This window comes from Rhinoderma darwinii, chromosome 9, assembly GCF_050947455.1.
Source record: "Rhinoderma darwinii isolate aRhiDar2 chromosome 9, aRhiDar2.hap1, whole genome shotgun sequence".
In the NCBI taxonomy this organism is placed as follows: Eukaryota; Metazoa; Chordata; class Amphibia; order Anura; family Rhinodermatidae; genus Rhinoderma; species Rhinoderma darwinii.
Window position 1 is genome coordinate 92693210 of NC_134695.1, and position 24351 is coordinate 92717560.

Genomic DNA, 24351 nt, shown 5'->3' on the forward strand with positions numbered 1-24351 from the left:
TTTTCCCTATAGCAGCAACAACTTCCCCCAGTAAAATCTGCTGTTTGCCGGGTGTAATGAAGCGGCTCTTATATCTTAAATGAGGAAAACCTGCATAATATACTGAACCTGTCACTAGATCAGCACTGTTATTCTTTTTTTTCTGGACCCCCTTGTTCCAGAGATATGGTCCTCTGTTGTGTTGGCTCCCTATATGCTAATTTGCTGTAGTTAGCCAAAGGGGTGGAGCTAGTTTCCCTTCCTCTGATGAAGACCAATCAGTGCGATGCAGCTTGAAGGTAGTTCACGCCCTGTTGGCTAACTGCAGCAAATTGGCATATAGGGAGCCAACCCAACAGTGGGCCATATCTCTGGAATGGGGGGGTCCAGGAAAAAAAAAAAGAAAGACAGCGCTGGAATGAGGAAGACAGCGCTATTTAAGTCAGTTAAAAAGGCTCTGTCACCAGATTATAAGTGCCCTATCTCCTACATAATCTGATCGGCGCTGTAATGTAGATTACAGCAGTGGTTTTTATTTTGAAAAACGATCATTTTTTAGCAAGTTATGACCAATTTTAGATTTATTTTAATTAGTTTCTTAATAGACAACTGGGCGTGTTTTTACTTTTTACCAACTGGGTGTATGACGCTGACCAATCAGTGACCAATCAGCGTCATACACTTCTTATTGTTCCAGCCCATTGTTAGGCCCCATGCACACGACCGTGCCCGCAATCACGGCCCGCAATTGTGGGCACGGCCGGCCGCCGACTGCCACCCGCATTTTCGGGCAGTGCTCCCATACAAAGTATGGGAGCACGGCCCGCAAATTGCAAAAGAACGGACATGTTCCATAATTTTCAGAACATTTCTACGGCACGGACACCCATCCGTAGCGCTACGGAAAGGTGTCCGCGTTCAATGAAAGTGAATGGGTCCATTTTTGCGGCCCGCAATTGCGGTCCACAAAAACGGAGGTTTTTTACGGTCGTGTGCATGGGGCCTTACAGCATGATTGTGCATTGAAAGAAGATGGGCTGGAACAATGAGAAGTGTATGACGCTGATTGGTCACTGATTGGTCAGCGTCACAGGGGCGGACATACCGCATGTGCAGCCGGTGCAGCTGCACAAGGGCCCCGCGTGGGAAGGGGGCCCGTTCCTCTGCTGGCCGACTCAGTTCTCAGCTGCGCGATGCTGAGGACTGAGACAGAGGCCCGTGGACAGTAGCTGCGAGCCCATCAGCGGGCCCCCCGTGGACAGTAGCTGGGCAAAGAAAATGTGGGCAAAGAAAATAAAAAAACTATACTCACCTCCTCCCTCGCCGCAGCCCCCATCCTCCTGTCTCGGTCTGTGTTACAAGTGTACAAGGCTGCACTGGTGACGCGCTGCCGATGGCACGTGACCGCTGCTGCCAATAACTCCTCATTGGTGTGCTGCTGAGGACAGTAGTTCCACAGCAAATCGCTGTTGAGGGCATTGATTGGCTGCAGCGGTCATGTGCCATCGACCGCGCGTCACCACAGCAGCTTTGTAAACACAGAAAGGGATAGGGGCTGCGGAGGGGGAACGGAGGCGCCGGAGGAGGTGAGTATAGGTTTTTCATTTTCTTTGCCCACATTTAGGGACTTAGTTTAGATAAGAATTTAACCCGGAAAAAAATGTGTTACTTGTGTTCTAAACTGGTAATAAAATGTACAATATAAATCTTCCTTCATAATTTTTATTAGTAAGGTTTATTTTTATATGCATATATATGTTTAGGTAACTTTGTCGGTATTGGGGGGGGGGCGGGGGGGCCCTGGCACATTATCTGCACAGGGGCCTTTTGCAGTCTGTGTCCGCCACTGCAGCGTCATACACTCCTCTGTACAATGCCCAGTTGGTAAAAAGTAAAAACACGCCCAGTTGTCTATTAAGAAACTAATTAGAATAAATCTAAAATTGCTCATAACTTCCTCAAAAATGATCGTTTTTCAAAATAAAAACCACTGTTGTTATCTACATTACAGCACCGATCAGATTATGTAGGAGATAGGGCGCTTATAATCTGGTGACAGAGCCGCTTTAACCAGTTCAACATATATAACCTAGTGACAGGTCCTTTTTAAAAATGAATTTTGCCTTTAAGTGCTTGAGTAATTTCTGTTTGTGGGAAAGCAGAGTGACAACCAATATGGCCACTATTCCTGCCCTCTTCACCCAGCTAATTTGAGGCCCAAACATCCATCTTGCTTGTATGGCCGAGCAGTCACTAGACCTTTGAGAAAGAGGGGCATCATAGTTTGCAGGTAGGTTAGATGATTAAAACAATATATGGCTGCCAGTAAAGACAAAAGCCACGTGCTTTGCATCCCTTTATTCATAAAAATATGGTTTATATTTTCTGAAAATCTTTAACCCGAAGCACACAAGTCACATAAGCCTGCCAGATGTCTAGGTATTCATACAATGAATTATTAGCATCTTATTGCGTATTTAGTATTTAAAGCCTGTGCCAAGGTCTGTTATGTAGCTAGATGCAATTGTTTGTAATTATTTGTGGTTTTATTAAGATCTCTGTAAAACGGAGGGCACCGGTGTACTCTAGGCTTTTACTGGTCTGTTTGTGTACAGTTCTGATGCATGTATAAAAAGGGTTAAGAGAGGTGGCATAAATATTACTACCCGAGGAAATCAAGATGGATAAAAATTTAGCATCATGTGGCACAGAACAAGGGCTCTCTGTCTTATATATATTCTTGTACCTTTATACATGTTTTGTTTCATTTTGTTGGAATGGGCTGTTCAAACTTTTGTGTTTATGTGATTCAGGTGGGGTTAGTAACTGCCTCAATTTTTTGATCTTGCACTCCTTCCATTCGACCCTGGGTGAATTTAATTAGTTTAATGCTGGTTCCTACCATCCCCAGATATATGTGGGCTTAGTTCCAGTTCTGGGTGTATGTGCAGCGTAGGTTCCCATCTCATAGAGGTCGCCTTGTCGTGGCAGGTGGGCTCACGCAATTTGATCAAAATGTGCGCTAAGAACCTCCCTATTCTAGGTAGATTTAGCAGTAATGCATATTTATTTCTTTTTAGTGGCCTAGGTGGCTTTAGTATTCGCAGTGTGCTGTCGCCATTTTTTTGTGTGCTGTATATATATTTATATACATACACATATATTTACACATAATATATATATACCAATGTGATAAAACCTCAGGATTAGAAAAACAAAAGACAATGATTACATGGGCTTCCCCCTCCTCACAAATGTTATTTTTCCCTAAATAGACTCGCCAATAAAGATGGCATGACCAAACTTCACCTCTCAAAACTAGTCCTTGATAGCCGCCTTCTCTTTGCTACATCCTGCGGGCCCCAATTGGCGGCATCTGTCAACCCGCAAAAACGCATGGCTGTAAGTTCTATTTCCTATTAGTGCCAGGTTAGAAGCAAAAGAGAGGATGCAGCTAATATTCACAGTGGCGCATAGGCCCAGACCTCACCAGGAGATCTTTATAACAGCTGGACACAAAGGTATTCTGTAATTGTAAGTACTCAGACTGCTGAGTTACTAGTGTTTAAATAGCAGTCCGTGTATAATAAATGGGGTTACTAAAGGTTTTTAAATCCAGAGATCTGGATTAGAAGGTGGCTTACAGTGGCATGGCCCTATGCCTACCAGTCGGTAAATCAGGTTTTATGCTAATAAAATCTTTATTATTTTATAATAACCATAACCCATTTATTCATTTTGGAATGGAAAGTTTGTCAACTTGCTAATATATCTAATGTTTTCATTTCTCAACATTTAAAAAAAACCTCTGCTTGCGGACAGTGAATTGAATCATCGTTGTTGTTTTCATCCAGAGGCTTAAAACAGGTTCTGACTTTTTATTTTGCTACAATGTATCCAGACTAGGTCTGTGAGCTAAACAGCTGGGACTCCAGGCTGATACATTGCAACAAACTGCCTGGACAGGGGACAGATTTGTGCTGCCGAGTTCTATGCTGAGGCTAAACAGATAAAGATTTTCCAGAAGAACATATACAGTGAAATCAAAAGGAAATTCAATGCATTTTATATCTGCTGCTATCACTCGCAGCTGACTCTTCGAAATGGTCATTTTTATTAGGGTCCATTTACACATTGCGGTTGAGGTATGGTTAGAACCACATCATAAGCCGCATCCGAAAACTGCATGCGTTTTTATCACAATTTTGTGCGTTTTTCAATGCAGTAAAAAATACAATCACATCGAAAAACACACCAAAAGCGGAAAAAACGTAGTTGGTTTTCGGATGCGTTGTTTTTTATGCTGTTCTAAACGCACCTCAACGTGTGAATGAACCCTTAGGTCTTCTGATCGTCATATGACAGCTAGTATTTTATTTGTATATATATCTTTTGGGAAAGGGTACATCTTGAAGAAGACTAAGACCCCATGCACACGAGCGTAATTTTGATCCGCAATTACGGATCCGTAATTGCCGATAAAAGTACAGTTCCATTCATTTCTATGGCCCACGGACACCTCCCGTATATTTACGGGAAGGTGTCCGGGCCGTAGAGAGGATCCGCAAACAATTTTTTCATTTATGGAACATGCTCCTATACTTTATAATGAGAGCACAGCCCGAAAATGCGGATGACTGTCCGTGGCCGTCCGTGCCCGTAATTACGGAACGTGATTACGGCTATGGCCGTGTGCAGGGGGCCTAAATCTTGGACCAAGGGTGAAAAAAGGTCCAGAACCACAGGCACAGGCTAAACGAAGATGACTAGTCATTAGGATAAAGATTACTTGTAAAAGGTCTATGATAGGCTTAGTAAAAAAATATCTAATGGGTCCCTCAAGCTTTAAAACGGATCTGAAGCCAAAAGTGACTTACAAACTACAGCCAAAAATACAGCCAAATAAATAACCTCTCTGCCGAAACACAGCAAGCCAAGCAGTCATTATTGACAAAAAAGGCTTCTAAGAGATTAAGTAGGTTTCAACTGTAATCCCACCGCAGAGGATCTCTAACAAGTAACCACAGGTCAGTAAGGCCACCACTGTGTAATAAAAACAATGCCGAGGAACGGTCTATTCCACAGAGTCCAATAAGATAAAGAGCACAACCCACCTATCACGTCCTGCAGTTATTTTTGTGAAATGTATCAGCTATTCTGCATATATTCTAATAAATGACCCAGTGCTCTATGTAACAGATTACTGCGCTTAGAATAAGCACTGTCTGGGCTGCTTTAAGGGCATTAGGAAAAATCAGAATGGAAAGAAAATAAGTTGCACTGGGTATTACTGCCCAAAAGTAGTCCAGGTCGTAGGGAATACATGGCTTAGGAACCTTGAGAAACACGGAGCTAGAAGGTAAATGTAGCAGTGCGGGGACAAGATATTCAAGGGAATGATATCAGAGATGACCACTAACAGCACAGATGCCACTTCGAACCCTTCGATTGTCTTTGCGTGTGAAATTGAACACACCTTAAATAGCAAGATCAAGTCAAGGTCACCAATTCACTGCACATCCAAGAATAGAAGAATTTTTTTCAGACTGAGGACTTTATCAGGAGCTGGACCCACGTCACGTCTTCATTTGGCCATTGTTAAAAAATCCAACAAGGTTCGGCCAAACGGCACCGTAGACCGTGAACCCAATGTCCAGAAAACACATGATTGCCGTAGTCTAACTACAGATCTGGTTCTACTTTGGAAACGTCAAAGCTGATGAGGTTCCCCTTACATGACACCTGTAGGGTTCTGCAAAATGGGAATTGCTGTTATTGTAAAGTAATCCTGCAGTGCCAGTAAAAGCAGTAACTTGGGTAATGATGAAATGTTTCAAATATTAAAAGGGTTTCTCTGCTTTGCTCAATCCCCAATTGTTAGAAGGTTCCTTTAGCAATAAGCTGATCACAAAGTCTCCTCCTGCTGGGACCCCCAGCGATCAACTTCAATCTGTTGGGAAACCTGGCAGTAAAGACCTTTTTTCAATGGCCAATTAAATCGGGCAAACGAGCGTTCATAGAACGATAGTTGCGCGGTGTAAACAGGGCAACGATCATCAGATGAATGAGCAAACGCTCGTTCGACTGATTACATAGTTTTAAATTCATAAACTTTTATCGTTGTCGGCAGCACATCTCCCTGTGTAAACAGGGAGGCGTGCTGCCGACACGATAGAACTGTATGCGGACGAGCAATCGGAGTAACGAGCGCTCGTCCCAATACATAGCTCCTTGTGAAAGGAGCAATCGAGTGCCGATCCACGATCAGCGCTCATTTACACAGCCCGGGCCGTGTAATCGAGCAGCACCACCACAGGGGATACTAAGTATTACACAGTGTCCATTCAAATCAATGGGTTGTCTGTGTAATGTAGGACAGGACAGGTCCTCCAGAGCAAGAGACGCTCTTTGTATCCAATCTCCACTTTGTCCAAGAGACGAGGATCTTGAACAGAGGACCCCTGTCTATTAAATCTGAATTCAATCATAGGGTGTATGAAATGGGTTTTAAAACTCGACAACCTCTTTAGGGTATGTTCACACGAGGGCGTCCGTAACGGCTGAAATTACGGGGATGTTTCAGCCTGAAAACATGCCCGTAATTTCAGCCGTAACGGCATGTGCAGGCGCTTGAACGCCGCGTCAATTACTGGCGTAATTAGCGCTGCTATTCATTGGAGTCAATGAATAACGGCTCCAATTACGGCCAAAGAAGTGACAGGTCACTTCTTTGACGCGGGCGTCTATTTACGCGCCGTCTTTTGACAGCGGCGCGTAAATTACGCCTCGTGTGAACAGACAAACGTCTGCCCATTGCTTTCAATGGGCAGATGTTTGTCAGCGCTATTGAGGCGCTATTTTCTGACGTAATTCGGGGCAAAAACGCCCGAATTACGTCCGTAAATAGTGCGTGTGAACATACCCTTAAAGTCCTGGTATGCTGAGACATTCAGCCAAGAAATAGTCTTGTCTGCATGCCTATCTGTCTCTACGCATGGGACATTTATTCTTCATACAGATGAGCACTTAGCACATATATCAGAACCAGGTCACCCGGTCTCATCCCCGAGAACCTGCGGTTCACACTGTGACAATGGTCAATGAGATAATTATTTAAATTTAGACCAAAAGGACAAATGGTCAATCAGAGGCATTTGAGTCTTAATTTTTTTAGCCTCATTAAAAGCCAATATATTTTGACTTTCAGATTAAGAGTCTCCAAGCTTACTGCACAGTAAATCAAGCAGATCATAGAGCCAGGAAAGTCTGTGGCACTTTAACTTTAAATAATGCAATAATTATTGGATTTCCTTTTTATAACTGAAGTGCTGGAATGTAAACAATGGATATGTAATTGCAGGAAGGGGAATCAATACGTCCAATCGTTTTCAGCCATGTTAATTGTAAATACAATTGCTCCAAGATGTCAGCTTGTTCTTCTCGCTCCCAGAATCACCCTAACGGATGACAGAGTCCAACTTTCCCATTACGGCTGCTCGTTCCTTTAAGAGGTTCTCAATCAGGTCTGATCAATCTGTCAAGATAATGCATGGATTAAGTAAGACTCCTTCAAACACAGCTTCCCAATCAATAGCCAGAACTGACTTAATGAGGAGGGGCCGAAACCCACAGGGAACTTGCACCAGTAGCTGCCTGAGCATGTCTTTGGACTCTCCGTACAGGCTGATAAACAGACCATCTCTTAATGAGCTTGCAGTTTATGCATGCTTCACTAAGCATTAAGCCTCTCCCCTCCCGGGACGGAAAACAAAATAGATTAACACAAAACAATACGGTCCCAAATTAGCTCCATCTTGGATTGCCTTCTTCTCACGTTAATTGTGCTTGGAAGTGAGGATAACATTTATCAATGCCGTGCCAGGTTTCCTCCCTTGAGTAAGTGTCTCTCTCTTCTCACTGGTGGGTCTAGCACGCTTTGGAAATTAAGCATACAACTGCCCTTAGAGAGATTTATCGCCGGTGATAAAATAGATGTTGCCTAAAGCAACTATTGTATCATGAGACGTAGCAACGACAACGAATCGCCATGCCAGCAAGACACCGTTTTGCAGGTGCCTGGCTTTTCCTGAGCGGATGCCAAAAATAGCTTAGCACCAAGGTGCAGGCTGAGGCCTAGTCGGAGCTGGAGACCTCTGTGCGGGGACGAGTGGTAGGGATGTAATCGGCACAGATTGGAATGGGGATGAAAGGGTGGCTTTCAAAACAATAACAATAGGCCTGTGTTGTCTTAGTAAGTAGTGAACAGACCCCCCCACCCTTTAATCCAAACATTATCGGACACGCACAAAAAAAATACTAAGTGAGAGCAAGCAAGAAATGAAAGTGCAACCTTATACAGACATCTGCTACCTCTGCCACCGATTCTGGGAGATTAATTTCCAAGAAGCTTGGATGCACAGAAAGCCTGTAGTGTGAGGGGAGGAGGGTACGAGAGGATGAGGCTGGGGTCACAGCCTTCTCCTTGTCTCTATTGTGTTAGCTTTGATGCATGCTGTTTTCAGGCCTCATAATGCTGAGCCAGGGCCTTGTCCTTAGGAAACGGCGAAGAGGCCTGCATGTTTCCTAGCAACCTCGTGACAGCCAGCTGGCAATATCCCAGCTGGGGCGACTAAGAAATAGGTGATGCTTATGGACAGATAAATAAACAGGAGGCCAAGTCACTGGAGGAAAGCACAAAGACATAAGGAGGGAGCTTCAGATCTCCACACCCAGGAAAAAAAGTTAAAAGCAAAATTACACAAACACACCATCCGGTTTGTCCCATCCTCACATCTAAAATGACCCTGCACTGGTTGGACTGCCTGGCTTATTCCCATGACTGACAAACTGCAGGCCCGGACAGGTCTGCAACAACAGAAGTGGCTCTAAAACACCAGAAAAGGGAGAGGCTCCATTTACCTACTAAAATATTAACCCATTACCTGCCTTGAGAGCACTTGGATCATGAGAGTGTACGCTCTACCCTCACATAAAGCAAACCGACCTTATAAACATTTAGGCCACGTGCACGTGATGTATAAATCCGTAATACAGTGCCAGCAAAGTAAATGTAACACCGAATAATATCATCTCTACACGTTGCAGAATTTTTCGGCACGTAAATTGACCTGCGATGCAGATTTTAAAATCTGCAGGATGTCAATTTATCCCGCGTTTCCATCTCAGAATTGTATCGGACAAGTTTATCTATTTATTTTTTTTTTAAAACTCACCAATATCCGCAGCACAGAATGAACTGCTGCCTCCGCATTAAAATGGAAAATCCACACCTAAAAAACATGCAATATCAAGTGCGGATTTTAACTGCGGAATTACCTGCGTTTATCTGCAGATTTTCCACATCAAATTCTGCAACTTCTGCATGTAGCCTAAAAGTGCAAGAGTGATCCACAATTGAATATTCGCAACATACAAAAACACGAACACCAAAATGTATTATTGCGGGTGCTGCGTGTTGATAGGTTACGGGGTGTCAGTATGGCAGGCTCCAAATGATGACAGTCCATGCAGAGCTGCCACATAAATAATCGATAATATTAGATTTATATTTATAAACATATAAGTGTACAGATACAGCTCAGGTGAGGCTTCGTTCACATCTGCGTCAGGGTCCCGTTCTGACATTCCGTCTGAGCTTCCCGTCAGAACGGGACCCTGACTGAAGCAAACGGAAACCATAGGTTTCCGTTTGCATCATCATTGATTTCAAAAGTGACAGATCCGGTGCCAATGATTTCCGTTTGTCTCAGATGTGTAAGGGTTCCGTCGATTTGATGGAATCAATACCGTAGTCGACTGCGCTATTCATTCCGTCAAAATGACGGAAACCCTTGCACAACTCAATCAAACGGAAACCATTTGCAAGGGATCTGTCACTATTGAAATCAATGGTGATGCAAACGGAAACCTATGGTTTCCGTTTGTTTCAGTCAGGGTCCCGTTCTGACGGGAAGCTCCGACGGTACGTCAGAACGGGACCCTGATTCGGATGTGAACGCAGCCTTAATTTGTCATTTGTGGGCTGCAGGATTTTGAGTTAGGCCAGGTTCATGCAATCGTAATACAGGCCTATTTTTGAGCCCGTATTATGGCCGCAAATCCTGGACCAAGCGCGTCTAATGACCGGATCTAACAGCATCATAGTGATCTATTAGACATGTGGTTAGGGTGAGATTCGCTCCTGTTATAAAGGGGCTCCTGTAAAACAGGGACAAAATTGCACCCACATTAGGCTAGGGCTACATGGCAACTTAGCCTGCTGCACAGGTCGCACGGCCAAAGGTCACTGTGTTCGCGCTGTCTGCAGACGCAAGTTGCAACAACTCCAGAGATGCAAGAAATCGAGCAGGTTTGAGACACTTTCATAACGTGACCACATTCACTTATTACTTGCAATGAAGGCAGTGCAACACAGCGATTTTTGGCCGTGCTGTGTCACCCTAGCCTAAAGTTTGCGTAAAAACCGTCATTAAGATAAGGCACTTAGTTACCAGCAGTCCTATGTAAAACCATAGAGTGAATTACAAGTCTCAATTTGCGCAAAAAAATGCATTTACGTTGTCCACGTCACTTCTCCAAAAAGTAGGTGAGACTGAGCAAAGGGGGGGGGGGGGGTGACCTGTTGTGGCTCAACAAATACTATAATTTTTATACCAGGAACTGGCGTAAATTGTGGCCGAAATCGAAGCCAATTCGTAGCTGGTGTGGATTTCCCTTCCAAGGCGCACGGTCAGCCAAAGATGCGCCTGATTTAATAAGTGGTGGGCGCCGCTGATTAAATTAAGCAGATCTTACTCCAACTATCATTCTATTGATACATCTCCCCCAAAGACTTGTGTCAAGTGACAAACTTGGCTCTGCTACATTTGTATATATACCGATAGTTAAAATGATTGATATAAATGGAAAACAATGCTCTGGTTGTTCACAAAGGTAGAATGACACACAAATGTATACTATGGTGACTGTGGTTATGGAAGAAAATAACAAATACTTCTAAGTAAAACATGTGGATGAAATAATCATTGTACTAATGGTAATGAAATTACCATTAGTACAAAATAAAAGTTCGTTAACTGGCCAAAAATTCTCTAAAATGTCAGGCTCTAGTGTTACGTTTGCACGCCCCAAGGCTAGTATTTTTTTTCTGGCACAGCGCATTCTCTAGCCATTCTGTATTAAAAAAAAAAAAAAAAGTACAGTTGTTGATATCCGGCTTGACACATAAGGCTCGCAAATCTGCAAAAATCTGCTCTTGCTCTTTTTTTCCCCCTGCAAATGACAGCAGGAGGCATGTACGAGTGGGAACGAATAAAATCACACCCAAGTTTCTCCGTCTAATTTATCATAAACAGACACGAGCAAAGCAGCTTTGTGCAGGATTAGAAGCTTCATTCTGCAGCACTGCCGAGGGATGATTACACAGAGGCCAAAAATCGAAATGGTCTCTTTAAGATAGAAGTCGGTGCAGAAAAAGAGACAGACGGAGAGAGGGAGAAGAAGAAAGAACGAGAGAACCATCGCCTGCGCTTTCCCCCACCAAAAACCCTGAGGCCTCTTGTGTGTATACTAACCACAAGCCTTTGAGTGCCTCATGTATTTACAAACTGAGGCATGTTCAAATCAAAGGGGATACCACATGACATAATTCACATTAAAATGTCAGCAGGCTGACAATTTATAGAGCCAATCTGCGGAAGGTGAGGAGCAGTAAAGCCTGGGTAATTGTTTAATGCCTACTTAAACCAACGGTGGCTTTGCCTTGGGGAAAAGCGTCACGTGCTGCTGTGAGCCGTCAGCCGGCATGTGCCAGGGGGACTGGAGTTGTGCCAGTCCAGAGATAACAGCTTTCACTTGTAGCTGAGTATGGCCCCATTATATGGCGAGAGCCGACACTCCACCTTCCCCACTAGACAAACAGAAGCTCCCCATATGGTTGCAAGCTGCCAGATCGAGCGCCTGCATTTTGTTAGTTTTATGTGGCCTATCCATCAGAACAGTCCCCAAAGGCCTGAGCCTTGTCATTTCCCAGTCTATTGAATATGACAAACACGAAGGAACATTGCCAGGAGAGTGAACACTGAGCAGATGCAGCTCCGCGAGCACAGCACTGAAGTGGTTAAGGTTCTCGTGCTATAAAAAGGAGCAATAGAATAGACAATAGTGATCTTCTTAAAGTCCCGGCTGTGACCACCGAAACCAGTACTAGTAGTAGTAGCCGTTTCAATCTGCGGAATGTGGCACGTTCAGACTCGCTGCCAAAGAGGTCTGCATACGTTCAGCGACACCTCCTCCTCCCTTCTACCTCATTAACTGAAACACATTAAAACAAGTGTGCTTTGGGACCAGAAAATGAGACTGTTACACTAGGCTCCTCTAATCCTCATCAACTGTGGGAAACGAGGCTGCATCAATTATGCTGAATCAACATATCAACAGTTATCCTGCCACCGGTTCTACAATATGGAAATGGGTATTCAGGAGTCTCTCGTTGCTACTGGAAGTAACCCGAAATCCTGCCGTGCAGAAACCGTGTCACGAAGGGTCTGTGGACCCACTGGGCCGTACCACCTTGGCGGTAAGGCAGCTGGCCAACAGGACGCAGGTCTGAGTCTATAGGATATAGGGTACCTGTGGCAGCACGGACAGTAGGTTGGCAGGAACTAGGCAGCAGGTGGACGTCAGGCATGGAGAAGCAGACAAGCGTGGTATCCAGCACGGAACGACAATAGCAAGCACGGCACTAGATCGGGATACAGGTACGGGAACAGGAAACACTGGGAGCAGGAAACACTAGGGGACCATTTGCATAGACAGACTAAGGAAACACAACAACGCTCAGGCATAGAACTAGGGGGCTGGACCCCTCTTATAGTCCAGGTTCGTCCATGAGGTCCGGTGCGCGCGCTGCCCCTTTAAGAGTGGGCATGAGCGTGTGCGCGCACGCTACGGGATCCGGCAGGGGTGAGTGGACGACTCGTGGCTGCGGCTGTCAGGGGGAGGTTGGAGCTGACAGCCCGCAGCCTCAGACATTACACCCAGATCTGACAATGCAAGCGACCTAGTGGTCACAGTCCGATCGATAGATTTAGATCTCCCTCATATATTCATCTAATGCCAACCATAAACAGCCCAGTGTTACCGGAAATAGAAAAAACCTGTTCGACTTATATATCAAACGATCTATTAAAGTGCAACTACAGGGTGTTCACTGGGTGTTGAAGGATGAAAGGATCATTGATCACGGTGGTTACTCTATAGGCCTGTTGGCTATAAGGCTAAGGCATCCCAGGTAAATAATGTAAAAATGTTTCTTTTTGGAGAAACCCCCACTCCAGTTTATTGCAGACTGAGTGTTGTAGTTTTATGCACATTGCACTGTTGGTTAATCCACATCTGTCTCTGTGTTTAGGGGTAATAATAACAACACACAGATCTATATATGGCAGCAGGTAGTGAGCAACTTATACTCTTTTAAGGCCGGATTCACACGAGCATGTTCACAGACCGTATGTCGGCAGTATTTCACGGACCGAACACACTCCAGGGAACCGGGCTCCTAGTGTCATAGTTATCTATGACGCTAGGTGTCCCTGCCTCTCCGCGGGAAAACTGTCCCGTGCTGTAATCATGTTTTCAGTACGGGACAGTTTTCCCGCAGCGAGGCAGGGACACCTAGCGTCATAGATAACTATGACGCTAGGAGCCCGGTTCCCTGCTGTGTGTTCAGTACGGGAAATACTGCCGACATACGGTCCGTATATCACGAACCGAACATGGAACGTGTGGACCCGGCCTTAGTGTTGATAATGCCTAGAAAGCAAATAGAATACCGGCACAGTATTCTCTATATGAAACCGATAAAAATTGGCAATCGTGGTGTAGACAACAAATGACAAAGCAACAACCATAATATATTGTGTGCAATAAATCTGCATAGGTGCAACAGCAAGAAACTACAGTACCTAGAGCAAATATAGTTAGAAACCCTCGAGCCGGCCAAAGATAGACTCATAACGTGATGACAAGTAAAAGTTTCTAAAAACTGAAGTGCAGATTTTTGCTGCATTTATTTTCAAGGTCTTTGTGATGGTGAGATTTCTTCCTGTGATGTTATTTCTACCACTGTATGATATTCTGCAGTGTTTTCCTGGAATTCCTGGACTGAATTTTTGTGCAGGCAGTGGATGAAATTTGTTCAATCACACGCACTTCGCTGCTACTGTATCCCGCTGCGGATTTTGCGTCCGCAATTCCGGACAGAAAATACGCAGCAATTCCGTTACGTATGGACAAGCCCTTACTGTACTGAAAAAATTCTTTGCTATCTGTGCCTTGCTTCAACGTCGGAAACAATCAAAAGCACTCTATTGGTATTCACTACAATCTGAACCTCAAACAATCAGTGATAAATAGCAGACTGCAGATCACTAAAAAAGGCTTCGTTCACATCTGCGTCAGGGTTCCGTTCTATGGTTCCGTCGGAGCTTCCCGTCAGAACGGAACCCTGACTGAAACAAACGGAAACCATAGGTTTCCGTTTGCGTCACCATTGATCTCAATGGTGACGGATTCAGTGCAATGGTTTCCGTTTGTCTCAGTTGTGCAGGGGTTCCGTCGTTTTGACGGACCAATACCGTAGTCGACTGCGCTATTCATTCCGTCAAAACTATGGAACCCTTGCACAACGGAGACAAATGGTCGCCAGAACAGAACCCTGACGCAGATGTGAACGAAGCCTTAGCGGGCATCATTGGGATCAACATAAAATGTCCAAACACAACCAGCAGGAATTGATACAGAGAAAACGATCAGACTGGCACAAAGAGTAAACACAAAACAATCCAAAACAAAATAATTCAATTCATTTATACAGGCAAGAACAAGGCCACATAGGGGGTCTCCTATGCACGGAAGTGTGCCCACAATAGCTCACAAGCCCTTGTGTTTCCATTTCTACACATTGCGTAATTGACCTTGTCACTGAACATGCACGGTGTGCCAATACGACCTTACCCTGCTCATGTTCTAGTCACATACTCTGAACTCCAGCTATTCTATAAAAATAACCTGGAACAGTCTTCACCCAAGTGTCAAGTAGCTATAGGCAAAATCTTAAAAGTGGGCATAATTATGTAGAGTCCAGAACCCAGCAAGCTAATAGCATAGCAAACCAAGATAATATGTGTGTGTGTGTTTATATATATATATATATATATATATATATATATATATATATATATATATATTACACATTACATCTATAAATTATAATGCATCTCATCAGGAATATGTCCAACCCTGCATTATCCATTCTGCATATGAGATGAAGTGTAGCGTCTACTATATAGTAAAGGATCCTCACCAACGTGATGCTACAATGAGAAAGCAATACTTCCAAATAGAAATTTGAATAAAAAAAATTATTCTAAAAAAAATAAATATATGTAGAATTTTTACTTGTATGTATAGCTTTATCCAGCTTGCTTATCGTAGCAGCAGGCTGGTGAGGATCCTTTACCCACATAATCTGCACCAACATAATCTGCAGTGATGTACACAGATTATAATCACAATAGGTCCCTGTCCAAGGCGGCGCTCACAATCCCTATACTGCATTTTATTCTGTTTCTACAGTAATAAATACAGCGCCAAAGCGTTTTCTCAGTCCCCTCCCTAAAGTTGCTGGAACACTATTAGAGCGTGGAACGTTATAGTTCTATGCACATCACATTATCTAAAAAAAAAAAAAAAAAAGAATGTCAGAAGACGAATATAAACTCTCTGATCCCTGATTGAGAAACAAGAAAATGGACCACACGCTTTGCTACGGACTTTTTTCTCCCTTTTACATTGGTCAGCTTGGAAAAGGCAAATTAAGTCATTAACAGGCTGGATGCGGTCAGAGACCATGCAGGGAAAAAAAGCCAAGTTATTCCATATTCACCTTTAACCAAAACCAGATTGCTGCTTCTTTACTAGCTCTAAATTGTCTTTCCAGACGTGGCCCCTTGGACTTGTGCCCCCACTGAGAGAAAGGCCACTTCTTTGCACTCCTGGATGCACATAGCTTTGTTTTGCACACTATTCTAGCATCTGGAGGGATTTTCTGTATCTGACAGTGTAGAAGTTGATTACATGCAGTTAACTCTGCTCTAACCTGATTATAGATGTGCCAGCCTAATGGATTACATTTGCAAGAGGAAACATAACATGCAATCAATCTCAATCCACCTCAGATGTGAACTCTTGGTCTGAGGACCACTCTCGTCCACGGTCTTTTCTCCCTCACAGGAGTGTGGTCAGAGAGTCGGGGGAGACAGGGAGAAGCTGCACTATGACATTCCCATTAAATAGAGTGTAGAAGAAATAAAAGATATGTTAGTTTGCAGAGAGTATGCAATGTGTGTGGATGGAAGGTAGGTGGAATAAGCCGGCCGAGATTTATGGGGAAATGTACCTGACCGTTCATACTAAAGCCATTATGGAATGATTAGAGAGGAGGGTAAGGCTTTAAGTCCAGCGAAAATCAATAGAAACGTCTGGAGGAATTCTATGGGGCGAGCAAAAGGCTATTTACGGGATTTTCACTGCCTCTATTCTTACAGCACAGAGTTGTTAGAGAACCAGAGCCATGATAGCCTGGAAAGGAAGGGGGTGGGGGTCTTGGACATATTAGGACAAATGCAGAGCAGTGGAAAAATTATAAATAGATAGATATGAACTTTTGCTATTACCCTGCGCCATCGCCCATATTATACGAAACAATAATTGGAAACAGTGTTTGATGAATGTGCATTATGTCATTCAAGAAAAATTAAAAATGGGCTCCAAATTTATGGCTAAAGGCGTCATCACAATGAATGGATACTGGTTGAGTTAGAGATTTATTACTGTCTAGCTGCCATAGAAACCTGAACCTCAAAAGGACCCATTTGGTAAAATAATGGTCAACCTGAAGATCCAGATACATATACTGAATACTGCCACCTATGTATGTATTACAACAAAAAATATCAATCACAATCATAGCACATAGAACTATCCAAGTACAATCGTGTATAACAAAGCATTAACAAATGTGGGCACATGTAATTCACGTATGGGTTTATAGGTTGGTATTTTACCTTGTACAGCTTGAGGCTGGCCTCGTGTCTGGCGTTCACAGTGTGCAGACGGAGCTTGTCCAGGCTGTTGGTGTAATAGTCACAAGCATTGCACTTGAGATGCACTGGGTTCCCAATGGCAACACATTTCAACCTCCACTCATTGGCTTTGCCACCTTCTTTGATATGAGCCACAAGCTGGTACTTCTGAACATGTTTGTCAGTTTTACAATGCAACTGAAAGTTGGCCTTCAGCTGAGTGTTATAACGACATAAATTACACTGGTAACAATCTCCCACCACCGACTTCCATTCTTCCTCAGGCAGACTGCGCTCTGCTCCCATATGGAGGCCAAGCATGTCCAGGTTATCCGTACTGAAGCGGTTACACACTGCACACTGGAAAAGTTTGAGGGAAGGGTCGTTGGTTTGCGTGAAACTCTCACCCAGGTTCATGAGTTCCTCTGACACCAGCTGTCCACCTCCCAGTCGCATGTCCAATGGGATTTCACCACCTACTTCAAGTGAAAAAAAAAAAGAACAATTTACATATTGTCAAAAACTCAATAAAACTATCTAAAACAAAATTGAATATATAAGTATATCCCCTCTTCTCATCATCATATCTATCATCATTAGCAAACATCAGATAAATAGATATCTGTAACATCTAGCACTTCCAATGTTCAGCTCTTGTCATCTCCCTCTACATGGCCCAAAAACAAAACAGACCCCAATGTTTTTTAATAGTAATAATCAATACAAAGCCACAAAGATCCATTCTGAAGTTCGTAAGAGAAATGTTACCATCTGGAGCTAATAAATAAGAAAACCTCAACAAGGGAGACAATGGTGTATAAAAGCCCCAGAGCTCAACTCCCGACTGTGACTACTGAACATGATCATTCCGAGACTATTAAATGTGCAATCTTAGTTAAAGCTCAATGGAATCTCAAGAATATGTCTGACGTGTAAAATAAACAGAACAGTGTAGATAAAATCAGATTTTATCATAAAAGTGAACACCACGTTAAATGGAGTTCAGGACCACTCTCACAGTAATGTGCAAATGCGCCTGGGTTGGCCTGTATTTATCATATAGTCATACCCGGAAAATGCTTAGGGCAGCTGGTTTCTTCCTTTTGCTTACTTTAGTCTTCATATTTATTGTTACTTGGTCTACACTTGCCACCTCAGCAGTAGATGGAACTTATACTTTGAAAATGAAAAACAAATACAAAATGAAAATTAAAAGTTACTAAAATTTGTATAGAAGTAAACCTGCCTAGTCAAGAAAGCTTGTCGAAAGGTAAATTTTTAATAGGAAAAAAATAAAAAATCATTAGCTAAACATGTAAAATACTATTCCAGTTCACCCGTGTTAAGATGAGATTTTCACTTCTTACCTACTGTGGGAGCCATCCCTGGCATAGGACTGGTAGGATCAAGCTGGAACCCTCCCATTATATACTGTGACTCATTAGCTGGACTGTCCATCTTGAGATTCATGTTTTGTGCTAGGTAGAAATGATAGAGATCCGCTTCGGCGGGAGAGGGTAGGCTGCTGATACCCAAGTGCCTGTTATGTTGTATTTGGGTCATATTTTGTTGAAGCAGCATCATATTGTGCATGTGCTTCTCACTAGTCATATGTATGCGCAGGTTCCTAGCGACATTGGTTTCATAATCACACACTTCACAACGCCAGGTGGGTTTGGTTTTTGGTTTAGTAGGAGAAGGGGCCCCGCAAGAGTTACTTATGTTGGAAGCAGCAGCAGCAGCAGCCGCCGCAGTGGCAGCAGCAACCGCAACCCCGGCAGAGTGGCTGAAGACTTGCTCACTCCCTCCGTTCTGTAGATTCTGCATGTTGTTCAGATGCTTGTCCGACTGCATATGAATACTGAGATTGCCTTTGGTAGTGGTGGAGTAATTACAGACCTCACAACGGAACGGCTTGTAACCACAGGTATAGCTCTCTCCCCGGGCAAGACGGGGATGAGGCTGCCCAGATTTGCAGTAGACACAAGAACCACCCGGCTCAGGGTGCTTTTCTTTCATGTGAGCTTCCAGCGTCTGCTGGTATTTGTAATGCCAGTTACACTTTGGACACTTAAGAGTCTTACATGAGTTCCGAGAGTGCATCATAGTCATGTGTCCACCAAGGGAGCGTGAAGAGCCTAGTACAGTGTCACACTTTGGACACTCCACCCCACTCCCAGAAGGGCAATCCCCTACGCCAAGCTCGCAGGAGTTATCAGCATGCTGGTGGTGGGTGGCAAAGCTTCCATCCTCTCCCTCTGCACTTTCATTTGGTTCAGGTGCTGTGGCATTGTCCCTATTGGCACTTTCATCAAAGTCCAATTTTCTCCCTCCCTCCAACATACTGGCACCAACACCATCACTGTTAAAGCTTAAATGGTTCCTCCTGTGTGCACCATCAAAGACAACGAAGGAAGAAGAACATGTAGAAGGTGTGCCCCTTACCATAGGCTGGGACACATTAGGCATTAAATTAGAGTTAGAAATACTTTGGTTTGTGAGAGCGAGGTCCTTTTTGCCGCTGCTCTCGGCAAACACCCCAGACTCATCCTGAGGCCTGTCCACAAAGTTATCCTCAAGCCCACGTGGAAACAGTGCTTTGCAATCCTCCCCCTCCTCATCAACTTCCTCCTCCATCTCTTCTTCATCCAACTCCTCCTCCTCCTCATCATCATCATCTGCCTCCATCCTTTCTGATATGTCCTCTTGTACTCCCATTAAATGCTTTTCGGACTCTGTCATTTCGCGGTCCTTGCTAGAAGAAGGTTTGGTAGTACAAGAGCCGGTGGAGCTTAAAGAGACAGAGTTTATGGTGGTGTTAAAAGAGGAGTTTGTCAACCCTCCAAGATTAAGCAGGGTGTTTTGAGACACAACATTGGGCTGTGCCTGATCTGCCCTACTGGAAGTAGTGTCATTGTCTTTTAGAAGTGCTAGGCTAGCCTGCAAGGCTTCATCGCCCTCCACGCAAATGCCACTAAATTTCCCATAAAAACGATTACCAGGTCCAGTAGTGTTGGCAGAAGAAAGTATTGGATGCTGAAAGCTTTTGTTTTTTGGTTCCAGAAAACTAACAAGAGGTTCCTTATCTTTCCCAATCCCTTGAATGATGGCAGAAATGTTCTTGTTACTAAGAATCTTACGCTCATCCTCACTTAGAGTCATTCTATGGTCATGCACAGCATGGGTGATAAATGACCGCACATAGCCAAAGGAAAGTTTGCACAAAAAACACATTAGGATGGGTTTCTTCTTACCATACAGTACAAAGCCATCATATTTGGACAGATCTACATTGTTGGGTACATCTTTGGATACACATGAGCTTTTGGCAGAACCATCATTGTTTAAGTAATCCTTGTTGCTTTTGTGGCGCACATCAAAAACACGGAAGCTATGCAGGACAGGGCTTACGCCCGCAAGGGTAGAGGTATCCAGGAAAGATTTGTCAGAATTCTCAAACCACTTCCTGAAAGACGAGGCTATGTGGAAAGTATTAATAATTTGGGGATAAGAAGGGCCCACAGAGGATGTCTCCTCAGACTTCCCTGTTGCATTAGGCAAGGAATTTTTGTAGAGGGAAAGAAGTGCCTCGCTTGGGGTACTGTCACAGGCTTCACCACTTTGGAGTAGTTGGCTGACACTTTCCACTATGTAAGCAGAACCGTCAGGTTGATACACTATTTCACCTGCCAAATTCTCAACGTCACTTTCCTCCTCCCCTTCCTCACTAACATCACTCTCGCTTTCCTCCTTCAGCGCAAGAGATGGCCGACTACCTGGGCAGCGGTGCTCCATATAGTCCTGTAAACTAGGAAAGGAGGATGAACATTCGTTGCAACAGACTGCTCTGCTGGGAGACTGCGAGATGGCACCGGATGGGTTAGCGCTTTCAGCGACGCATTCATTGAATGAGTCACTCAGACTTTCCAGAGACCCACAGCTTTCCATGTTGGGGTGCTCCATGCTGCCAGATTGGTCAAGGTGGAGGGCGCTGTTGAGTTCAGTCCATTTTTGGTTTCGAGAAGCGCTGCATCCATTGTCCTTCCCAGCGATGACAGAAGTGTCACAGCCTTCCATGGCGAGCTCTGCACGTAGAGTTCATTGCACCCAATACGGCTCGGATCTGCAAGAATGGAAGAAAAAAAGTATTACTCTAGATGAAGTAACTAAATAAAAATAATTCAATTCAGCAACCAATTCAAGTAGCATTACTTATATAAAATGTGTAAGATGCCTTGGTATACATTCCTAAATGACCCTGGCCTTTAAGTGAAACTGTAGCTAGCAGAAATAAAACTCCCGTGATGTAGTTAACAATTGTCCACTGAATTAAGTTTCATAGTTCACCATTACTGGTTTGGCACCAAAATTTTCATAATTTAACATAGCTATGGGCTGGACTTGCTACAAGTGCCAAATTCATATGCCATTTCCCCACAATGTTACCCATTAAGTCTTGACTTGAGTGATTGACAGCTCAGTCCAGTAGCACTGGCAAGGCTAGAAGGGCGAAAGGGTTAACAGGCTAATTGCAAAATCAATGCCATAAAAGCTTGGTAAGTTCCAGGAAGCTGTGGGAAGGGGAGGCAGCGAGAGGAGAGAAACACTTTGACTGGGCACTAGGGACTTGTTTATCGATGCAAAACCTGTTGTGCTCCCTTGGTCAAGGAGAGAAGAAAGGTCTAAAATTAAGTCCAGTTCATCAATATGTGAACCCAAGAGTAGACCAATCACTTTCCAGAACCAAATGTTCCACTTCAACGCAACTTATTTAGAACAACAGAAGCGAAAGATCTTGATGATGAAGAACAAGAGCAATTCAGAACACACCGTTATCTCCTGTGCATTCAGAATGGTGTGTCCTATCATAAGGACTTGCAGTTCCGTATCATCTATGCCCAGCAATGCTGCGAATATGTCTGTAGAGCCATCGGCCAGTTCCTTTTACTGCTCCTTTTATTTACCTCTTTTAGCTTTCATCTCTTACTCTGATTGTCAGTCAATAGGAGAGAGGCAGCTCTCACTTAAGGAAGCAGAAGTCAAACTCCGCTGGTCGATCAGCACTCTGTCTATAAAACATGTTTTCCCGTAAAATCAATGACCTCCAATCAGAGTGCGGACATTGAAGGCAATGTGTTCCTCAGCTGTGTGTTCTGCTTGAAGCCAGCAAGATACCCTCTCCTAGTGGCTGAAAATCTGACAGCAAAAAAAGACTACCCGCATTTCTTCAGTAATTGAACTCAAGCACAAGTATATCATGCCAACACAAGTCTTGTAGTTCCACACTATAGAGCTGCAGACAGCTCATCTCTTTTTACAGATAGGTTCAACAAGTTGGAAACCTGCGCTGTAATCAAAGTACTGAATGCCAAATCATCATTACATGGTAATAAAGGCACGAGATGACTTCTGATCCGTTCTCATTTATGTAAATATCCCCATCTGAACACATGTGTACCACTCGTGGCAGCGTGCCAATGCTGGGCAGGAAACAATTTTGCAGAAAAAAAAGGGAAAACAATAGCGCTAAACAAATGCGCAAGGAGGGGGGGGGGGTCGGTGCCACCCTGACATCCACAGGATTAAATCTAAACAACGGCACTGTGTAATCTGAAATTGTTAATTAGAACAGTGTTAATTAGGCAGTTTGCTCACAAGAGGCAGGTTGGCAACACACCAAAAAAGAAAAGAAAAAAGGGCAATAAAAAAGGAAAATTAGAAAGTTTCATAAAAAGGAAAATAATAATTGCTGCAGAGTACTACTGGCGTTACCGGAAAAGAAAACGAATGTACAAGAGAATCAAGATGCGCAAAGCTTTATGTTTGACCCCCAATATATTTGACCTTCATATTGGGTATGTATAGATGGTACTATTCCTTGCAAAAAAATGTGAATGAATTGCATGAGAAAAGTGCCAACTCTGCGCTTTTTAGAAAGCTTTGCGACGCCTGGACTCGGGCAATACTGTAAACAAGCAAGTTCCCGTCTCTGCTTTTTCCAGCAGCTCTCCAGCAAATGTACACATTACACAGTGGCGGCATCTTGGTAAAAGTTACAAGTGCTTCCTACACAGTTTCTTAGACCTCACTGTGTGTATTTCTCCCAGCAGGAAAAGACACGAGGTGAGAGGCTGCCATCAACAGATGTCTCTCTTCCTGTTGCTCTGGCAAAGGGTGCCGGAATTGGCACCATGACAATACAAACAAGAGTTGCCCTGTGCATGCTCATTAATGGGGCACAGCACACACGCACAGACACCGAGAATGGCAAAAGGCCTTCAAATCTTAATAGGCTCATTAGCATAAACAGCTTTTCTAACAGCAGGAAGCTAAAGGAGTTACCATACCAAACAAGACTGCTGGCAGCTCGGTTACAGCCTGGGGATCACCAGCAGAGGCCCGTGCCAGCCTGTTTCACACAGACACAGCTGAATGGGGCAGAGCTCTGTCTGTATTGGCAAGCTGTTTTACTCAACCATGCGCCCTGGAGCTTCGCAAGACTAGAAAGAAAAAGTCTTGGTAGATGTGTGTGCGGTCTCTCTGCCAGGTGCTCCGACATTCTGATCTGACAGATAAATCCAACTATTGATTTAGTCCCTGGCCAGATCGCAGCCTTTTCACAATCCTATTGATTCTTCATTTCTAGAGTTTATCTAGAACCTAGGAGGTCTGTCATGCAAATACAGGACGGAGAACCCTATGGACCTCCCTCGATCCCAGCACTAGATGATTTGAAAAGAGTGTCTCGACTTATGTCATTGATTTACGTAGATGAGCCAATAAACCTGATAACCTTTGGGACACTTGAAATGACAATATTCCATCAATGTAAAGGGATATTTACTAAAAAAGTTTCCAGTGTGTTGTGCCCTTTAACACTACAACACTAGATTTACGTGTGCTGTGCATTCAAGAAATGGAAATACATGGGAACAGTTGACGTTTTGCCAAGTCGAACAAGAAAATTCTGGAATTTGATAATCCAGCACAGAACTGCCAAATCATCCCGACTCATACGTGACTGAAGGAGGAAGAAGACCAAAAATAATCAATAAAAAGAAGAAACCTGTGGTTCTAGGGAACATAACTTAGATCACCACAGGGTTCCATGAAGATCTATCTTTGGTTTCGTAGAACTGCGGCTGCATTGGTTGTTAGGTTGGTCCATGATATGACAGTTAAACATGGGGTACAATCGACCGTCTGA

The 24351-nt window shown here is 43.7% G+C and overlaps 1 protein-coding gene across 9 annotated transcripts in view; it reads right to left on the reverse strand.

Moving 5' to 3' along the window:
• Nucleotides 1-24351, reverse strand: part of ZFHX3 (zinc finger homeobox 3) — a 718852-nt gene that overhangs the window by 30183 nt on the left and 664318 nt on the right. For 8 of the 9 annotated variants that reach the window (XM_075838516.1, XM_075838515.1, XM_075838512.1 and 5 more), the window contains 2 exons: nt 18512-21267; nt 17127-17623 (listed from right to left, as the gene is read on the reverse strand). In XM_075838516.1, the coding sequence (XP_075694631.1) occupies nt 17127-17623; nt 18512-21221 (3207 nt within the window). In that variant the 5' untranslated portion in view covers nt 21222-21267. Of the gene's footprint in view, nt 1-17126; nt 17624-18213; nt 18303-18511; nt 21268-24351 lie in introns of those variants that run through there. The other variant, XM_075838520.1, reaches the window with a different exon arrangement.